General features: G+C 41.2%; 1 protein-coding gene across 1 annotated transcript; it reads right to left on the bottom strand.

Annotated features, from left to right (window-relative positions):
• On the bottom strand, positions 1-7,440 carry zmynd19 (zinc finger, MYND-type containing 19). The gene is made up of 6 exons (XM_034709409.1): positions 7,097-7,440; positions 4,558-4,617; positions 4,345-4,451; positions 3,059-3,199; positions 2,609-2,789; positions 1-2,454 (listed from the first exon to the last, which is right to left on the bottom strand). The coding sequence occupies exons 1-6, from the start codon at positions 7,145-7,147 to the stop codon at positions 2,311-2,313; spliced, it is 684 nt and encodes a 227-aa protein (XP_034565300.1). The 5' UTR covers positions 7,148-7,440; the 3' UTR covers positions 1-2,310.
• Between the last annotated feature and the right edge of the window lie 980 nt (positions 7,441-8,420).

Below are 8,420 nucleotides of genomic sequence, written 5' to 3'. Positions count from 1 at the left end.
TAACATGTACCACCGTCACTCGACAAATGAGGTTCATTTTATTTATTATCATTTAACATTGGAAAAGCAACTGTCAGTTATCCCCAACTGTCCTTCCATTCACATATTGTAGCTCTTTATTTCTAATGTGATTAATGTTTATATTCTTACAAAACAAAAAGATTTCTGACATAACCTGTACACTCCAAATTGCAAATCACACCCCCTCCCTTCGACCCATCTATGACAAATACGCCAACACGGGGAGCCAAATTTTTAGTGCAGTGTTGAAAACCTGTTCACACACACATACAAAATGAACAATCAACGAGTCGCATGTACGTCTGTGGATCACATGCTTACTAAGTGTCTGGACACCTCATCTAAGACATGAGAGGACACATTAAGCAGGTGTGCGCTGCAGGTAATACAAGGAAGGCAGGCGATTTAGGAGGAGGACAAAGGACATGTTTTTCACAGGAAATGGTTCAGTTTGTAAAACCACTCCAGAAAAGAAATAATCACAAATAAAAGGTGTGTAAAGGAGGGGAATTCAAGTTTTACACTCCCAGACGTCTCTCACATGGAAGATTTTTTTTTAAATGACACAGATGGTGTGCAGTGATTTCATGGAAAAATCTGGAAGGGCAACACCGAGGAGGACTGACTTATGCATTTCGGGATCAAGATAGAAAAGAAATATGGGCAACGAAACGTTAAGAGGTGGAAGTAATCATTCCCCCTCTCCCCTGCCCTAGATGTGACATAAAAAGGTCCCACATTGTCCACTTTTTATAATGCTTGCCTTCAAATATCACCAGGACAAAAGAAAATCACAATCAAACATTTTAAATAAATATAGCTCCGTTGATGGATTTTCTTTGAAAAAAAAAACCTTAGAGCAAATTCTTACACAGAAAATGAGAACAATCTACCCCAACACACTCATATCATAACCCCGCAGATGTGAATAAAGATGAAAGACAGGTGTCTGTTAAAAACTAGCAAATGAAAGACTGACTGGAGGGATGGAAGCCAGCTGATACAGTAGTGCCAGACTGCAGGTTGAAGTAGGAGATGTGTGGGAGATACTGACATAATCACTTTTGCCAGCATCACAAGCTTTGTTTCGGGGGTTAATTGTGAAAAAATGTGCCTGTTTCAGTACCAGTGACACCAGGAACAGATATTGCACATAACTGGAGAATTTGGGAAATTCAGTTTGCTTTTAAATGTCAAACATCCAGTTACTAGAAGTCATCTCAACCTTGAACCTTATCAACAACAAAAATCTAATCAAATTTATGGAGGAGATCAAACAAAAATATTTTTGCCATTGTGTCAAGACTTCCAGAAAAGAAAATACAGCCTTTATTTGGCAGCTACTTTATTATAGGACAAAAATATTTTAACTTGGTAATTTCTGATTAAATATGAAATTTAAAACGGTGACATATGGCCCCCTTTAAGAAAATAAGTCACATACAATAACCCTGAAAAAAAACCTTGTTCACCATGTCAATGTCCTTCAGTACATCTTGGCAACACATACACGTACATACATACATAAGCATTCACACACACACACACACACACACGCCCACACTCAATACTGTTAGTGTGATTCAATCAGTGAACTCTGATGTGTGTTGTGGTTGGCGGTGCAGGGGTGGGGCGCCGGGTTAGTGGGGTAAGACTGACAGACAGATAGACAGACAGACAGGCATGGAGGCGGCTAAGGAGTCGATGACCATGAAGACAGCAGCCATGTGCAGCAGAGAGGTCAGAAAGGGAGCGATACAGTGAAAAGGTCCATGTCCCATTGTACCAGCTGAACGACGGGTACTGCAGCCCCTGGGGTCTCCCTCCCCCCTCCCCCTTTTTGCACAGATGTCACCGCACCCAGCGGCTGGGTGGAGGAACGAAAGTGGATGACGACGACTGTCCGTGTTGTGGTCCAAAGTAGCTTGTTCAGTTCATCAACAAGACAACTTTTTCCCCCCTCACCTACAAAACCATAGCAGCAAGTAGAGCTCGAGGGTCTCCCTCCTCGAGAAAAATAAAGATAAACAAAACTTTCCGCGTCATCCACATGAAAAGCAAGCTATGGAGAAATACCAGTTCTGGGAAGTGGCGGATGTCTTTTTGATTCCATATCCTCCATCTATTAACCACCATAGTCCATCAAGCAACCAACATTGTCCTCTGTCGTTAGTCTCTTGTCAGCATTTTTCCAAAATTTGCACTTCATCCCCGCTCCCCTCCCACAAGTCTAACCCAGCTTCCCCCTTCCGTTCTCCCTCCTCTCTCCTGGGCGAGGATGATGGCAGATCATCGTTCGGGCTCCGACTCCAGGGCCAGCACCCGCTTGCGCTCACGACACTGCTTCTTGTGGGCGGGCCAGTCCCTCTGCTGGCACTGGGAGCCGCAGTAACGTGCCACTTGGCAGCGACCGCAGATGTTGAACTCCCGGAGCTGCAGGAAGACAAAAACACAAGTTCATGATTAGCTTATGGTAACTAAATCATTAGGTACTGTGTTCACCCAGTGATAAAATAAATAACTGGAGAAAACGTAACTGCACACTACATGGATTAAAATCCAACTTTATATTGATTAAAGTTCATACCCTCCTCTCGATGAGTGAACACGGAGGATAATGACACTCGTAGTAAGTGCAGGAGCACTCCTCTTCCTCCACCAGCTCCCCGTTAGCGTTGTAGTAGCGTGTGCGGCTCAGCTCCAGATACTGCTCCTCCACAGGGTCTGCAGGTACCTGCTGGATGGCCAGCCAGTAAAGAGACTGTTCTCTGGACAAGAAGGAACACATCAGGAAAAATATTAGGTGCATGTCACAGAAACAACAAGACCATTCACACTATTCCTTAAAATTCAAGACTGCTGCCACATTAAAATCTACTCCAATAAACAAGCCACTGTTTTTAACCTTAAATAGATTCATATCAATGAAGAACATAAAAGACTACACCGATGTAAGAAGGGAAAAATGCACAGGTGACTGTTTCAACAGCTGATCATCACACATTGTATATCTTATCGTACACTAGGTTAGTCTTACCTCTGCTTGCTGGAGATCTCCTCCGGTTTGGGACTCCAGCCTACAGGCACCAGCCGCAGGTTGTCTAGCCTGTTGTCCACGGTCACAGAGTTTATGTGGATGACTTGAAAACTGGGGGCAATACCTCCTCTGTGCTTCTCCCTGGGTCAAGACATGTATCCAGAATGTTAGACAGCGACAAATAACAGAATAATGACCGATCAATTCAATGACAGCAGAAGTTCTCTTAAGATACAGAGAGAGTCCATGACTGCGAATTTCCATATACTCTGTTAATGAGAATGAATTTTTAAGTCCTCAGAGATTTTCAACTTCCACCAGCTAGAAAAAAAATTGCGACCCTTAAAAAGTTGTGGTGTTAATACTTTTGGATTAAGATCTTTAAGACATACAATAGAATACAACAATATTGCATTTATAGCATCTCTAACTTAACATAGGTTTAACTGACTACTCTAAGACTGATCTGGGATGTTAGTGATGGGGATGCCAACTGTAGAAAGGGAGAGTTGTGGCATCATTTAGAGGGGTGCAGCATCAAATACTAAAATGACAGGGACTAATTAAACTATAGATGGTCTATCAGATTTTGAACTGGTGTAATCGGGCTTTTTTTTTTAAAAAATAAATAAATAAAGAGTATTCTGTCAACCAATCCTCGGGGCATACAGCCGTGGTGCTCTATAAAATGTGATGCAGACAGTGCTGGAAATATCGTAAACACTGAGAGGTCCCACTGGTATCAATTGTGTCATTCCTAAATCGCCCCAAAGCATCGTGTTTTGCAAAATAGCTCTCATCTCCGAGAACACTGGAAACATGAATGCTAATATGGTAGGCCTATAACACTAATAAAAATCTGCAGTATGGTCAGTAGGCCAGATTCACTGCGAACTGAAGCAGAGTCGCAGGTAGAGAGGGAAATCATTAATTTTCATAGATACTGATACCAAAATTGGGCCTCCTTGATAATCCAAAGTTTTATTGATTCCACTCTTGAAAAGACGAGATGATACATTTTAATATAACTGGTATTGCTTATGCTGGACAGAACTAAATAATTCTACACTTCAATAAACATGGATGACGCAACAGGAACCATTTCAACGTAACATATGATGAAGAAAAATATTAAAAATATTATTAGAATAGACTTGATAAGATCAAGTCTTAATGATTTGGGGTTTTGAACAATGCAGAACCAGGTCCTTGGTAGAGCCTGGTTTTGATCCCCATCCCTAATCACAGAACCCAACATCACAACTGACTTAATAAACAGTACTCACCAAAGAAGCTCATGCAATGGCCTTCCTGCCCAGCGGCCTTTGCCGATGTCGAAAGCGTAGGCAAAGATCTTTGCTCCATTTCCATCTGCATCGACCTCCATGCGCGCCTGTGAATGGATAATGCAATTGTTTATCACTGGTTCGATCAGAAAGATATTCACAGCAAAACTCATCAGAAAGATCACAGGTGATTGTTAAATTGCCTCAACTTACCTCAAACGCATAGTTTTCCACCAGAGGTATGTCCTGCTCATCGATCAATGTGTACTTTGTCTGGAACGAGAGGATGAAGAGATAATAATTACAACCAGTACCTTTTACTAGAACTGCTTTAACAAGATGTCAACATTTTGGGGAATCTTAAGAAGGAACCTCACTGGAGAAGGCTAATGTCAAAGCAGGACTCAAAGCTAATAACCAACGAACCGTCAATGTGAGTCTAGCAATCAATAATATTAAAGATAAAACGAATAGGCATTTCAGAGCTTTGAGTTCATCAAACAACAAATCTACTTATCTCTTGACAAATAATGTTTATTCTTATGTAAGCAAACTGGTGGGCAAATTTGTATCCCTGCATATACTGTGATATTTTTTTTTTTTTCATTGTGTATTTTAGTTTCTTGGCAGTAACAGAACTGTTAGTCTTGCTTCTAACTTTTTTAATTATTTTTCCATTTAATATCATGCATCAAAACAAACACCATGTATGTGCAAACTTGCTTGGCAATTAAAACAATTCTGATACAAGTTTTTTCAAGAACTGAAGAAAGCATGTTTTACACAGACCACCAACATCCCAGATGATGTGCAGTTGAAAGTGTGGTCAAATTCCATTTAGGGAATCGGTCTGCACGTGTTACAGGCAGCAGACATTTAGGCATCTCAAATATAAATGTCATCAAGAGAAACAGCATCTCACAATAATTTTATTACATATCCAGGTGGTTTGACTGTATGTCGTTGAATTTATCAATATAAAAGAGGTGAACTCTTGTACGGTGGCCCTGAAGTGTAAATCACGTCAAATCAGAAAATACACCGACAAATCAAACAACAACGGCAAATCAGAAATTTTGCCGTTGTCGTTTCTGTTTTACCGTTGTGTTTTCTGATTTGCTGTTGTCGTTTCTGATTTGTCAGTGTTTTTTCTGATTTGTTGTTGTGATTTGCACTTCAGGGCCACTGTACTTTTGGTAGGTGGGACGCTCACGTGCACGTGATAAGATACTGACAGGGCAGCCCCACGCCACACTGAGCATGGTCCAACACAGCACGGATTTCCCCACATAAAGGTTCAAACATGCAGTTTGACACTGTCTTGGCTGCCATTCTATTGCATAGATACTGGAGTAATAATTTTTCAGACGACTTTTTACTTCTACTCCTTACATTTTCACGCAATTATCTGTACTTTCTATTCCTTACATTTTAAAAATAGCCTCGTTACTCTTATTTCACTTCGGCTTGTTTTCATTCTGGATTGTCATCTTAAAAAAAACCACATTTATGCACATTTACATTCCAATAAAGGCTACTGATAACATGCCTGTGAAGTTTGACTTTTTGCACCAGTACAATACTTATAGGCAACTAGTCATCATATCTTCCTCTCCATGAAACACGTTAATGGTCAGTAGCACACATATATATATGATCTTTAATGTATTTGCATTGTACTAAAATGTGTTCATTTTCAGTTGAAACAGGTGCAACCCAAATATTTCAACAATAACATATAAATATAACATTACAGTCATTATGGCCTTTAGAAACGTGTTTTTTTTTTTAGAGGTGGGGTCGTGCACTGTAGGCCCCTGTGGCACAGCTTTTGTCCTTAATGACATTATTTCCCCTTGCATTACTTTAACTTTTATATTTTAAGTGGTTTTGAAACCAGAACTTTTACACTTTTACTTGAGTAAAAAGCTTGAGTTGATGCTTCAACTTTTACAGAAGTCTTTTTAACCCCTAGTATCTATACTTCTACCTGAGTAATGAATGTGAATACTTTTGTCACCTCTGGACAGTTGAGTGGATGCCAGAGGTCCTGTCATGCAGCAGGTGTGCAGCTGATCGTCACAGCTCAATCAAAACGAGACCAGCAGCCAGGAGCCATTTCATGACCAACATGTAGCATGACTTTATCTATGTGGAGATTAACTCATGCAACTAAAAGCCAAAAACGACACAAGTGTTCGGCCCCTGTGGTTAGGTAGTGGGTTGTGCTCACGTTGCACAAAAGACTCAGTTGCTGGAGCCCAGGATGGAGCATGGCGATGGCTTCCTCATTAGCAGACACCGTGTAATCCAAATAACACAGCTAGCGTGGCACTGCTAGCCAAACCACCCTCTGTGGATATGTTTACATCAACCCTCCACAAGAACACTACCTGTACTCTCTACACTATCAGACACCTGTACCTCAAAGGGACCCCCCTGTTTGTCTTTACACCAGTATTGCACCGTTTGACGTGATCCCAGAGCTAATGCAACCTGCTACATGCTAGCTAGCTTTAGCTTCAGAGTCAGAGGAACGGAAAACCAGCTCGACTCGGCCGGCTCCAGTAATCCGTCAAATGCGGCTAAAATACGAAAGGCTTGACTAAGTGTGCATCGACAACACCTTGATACCTATACCAGGAGTTGTCTAGCAACGACCCATCATCGTGATACATAATTTTTCCATGTTTTTTCAGTCCCCCGTGGGCCCTTCCCCGGCCGCACATGGCAGCCCTGGGATCCAGCTCACCTTCCCGGCCACACGGCCGAGCCGTACGATCCCGAGCTTGAAATCCGACATCAGGAGGACGGGCAGTGATGACAGACAAGAGGCGTAAGATCCAACCGAAACGGTGGTCAGTTTTAACACTCGCAGGGGCAGCCCCTCAGCCCCGCTGCGATGCCAGTGTGGGTAGACTGGTTGAGGTTTGCCCTGGCTCCGGGTCTCTCCAGCAGCAGCCCAGCCTCGGTGACACACCGCTGCTGGCGTAGGAAAACCGACCAGGCTGTTGGGGGCGGGGTGGGCAGGGACAAGTCACTAATCACATCGTCCAATCTGATTTAACGTTGTGTCTTTATCACGTCAGACCGTCCAATAGGAAACTGAGATTTTTTAAACTCCGCCTTTTTTCAGTTGTAACGTCATCACACTCTCGTGACCACTTCCAGCCATTTTCGCGCGAAACGTTTGATGGGAGGGTGAATATAAAACTTAGCCAAATACATAATTGGATGATCTGAAAATACACTCATCATTCACTGTTCTCATTCATACATGTATTTTTTTTTTTTCAAATGAAACTTAACAGAAGAAAGAAATTGGGCAACATATCAAGACAAAAACGTCACCACAAAAACAAAAAACAAAGATCAACAACAAAGTGATATTTCATTCAAGTAATTACCTTCCATTTATTATGATGATTTAATTTAAGCACAAGTCTGTGTAATGTTAATGTTACCAGGAATATATAACAAACGTTCTACAATGTTTTAATTTCACAATATGCTATTTTGTTACAGATAAGGCTGTAGCTAATGGGGAATGATGTAGATCAGGCATGTCCAAAGTACGGCCTGGGGGCCAATTGCGGCCCAATGTCCATTTATTATTGCCCCAAGCTTCCATCTAAAATTGTGTTATTTATAGCAAAGAAATTAATCACCTTCTGAATCATCTGTACATTTGAAGTTTCTTTCAAGCGCACAAACAAACTAAAGTCAATCCAGAAACGTCTCAAAAGCTTCATATGGACTACCTGTCTAAAGCCAAAGCACAGGGAATTCTGCAAGACGGCAATAAAGAAGAAACACAAGAACTCTTAGAGCTGACATGTTTTCAAATTAATGTTTTTATCATGATGTGAAAATGTTCTTGATGAACACTAAAAGTTCAGAAGACACAAATGAGGACACAAGACAAGATCAAAATTGTGAAATTGTACAGAAAAGGCCAAATTTGGTGGATAAAAAATGTTCAGAACTCAGGAAAATAATTATTTTGTTCTTAATATGTTGTCTGCTGGTCAGAACAGTCTTAAAAACAACATGAAAAAGAAGTGTGATGAAATCCA

Source organism: Notolabrus celidotus, chromosome 19, assembly GCF_009762535.1.
Source record: "Notolabrus celidotus isolate fNotCel1 chromosome 19, fNotCel1.pri, whole genome shotgun sequence".
NCBI classification, from domain to species: Eukaryota; Metazoa; Chordata; class Actinopteri; order Labriformes; family Labridae; genus Notolabrus; species Notolabrus celidotus.
This window is presented reverse-complemented; position numbering and strand designations above follow the sequence as displayed.

Bases quoted from the DNA above. Each gene is read 5' to 3' on its own strand.
- zmynd19 (XM_034709409.1), bottom strand. From the start codon at position 7,147: ATGTCGGATTTCAAGCTCGGGATCGTACGGCTCGGCCGTGTGGCCGGG. The intron at 3,200-4,344 runs GTGAGTACTGTT...GTCTTGACCCAG, and splicing joins CCATTGCATGAGCTTCTTTG to GGAGAAGCACAGAGGAGGTA. The intron at 2,790-3,058 runs GTAAGACTAACC...CTTCTTGTCCAG, and splicing joins GAGATCTCCAGCAAGCAGAG to AGAACAGTCTCTTTACTGGC.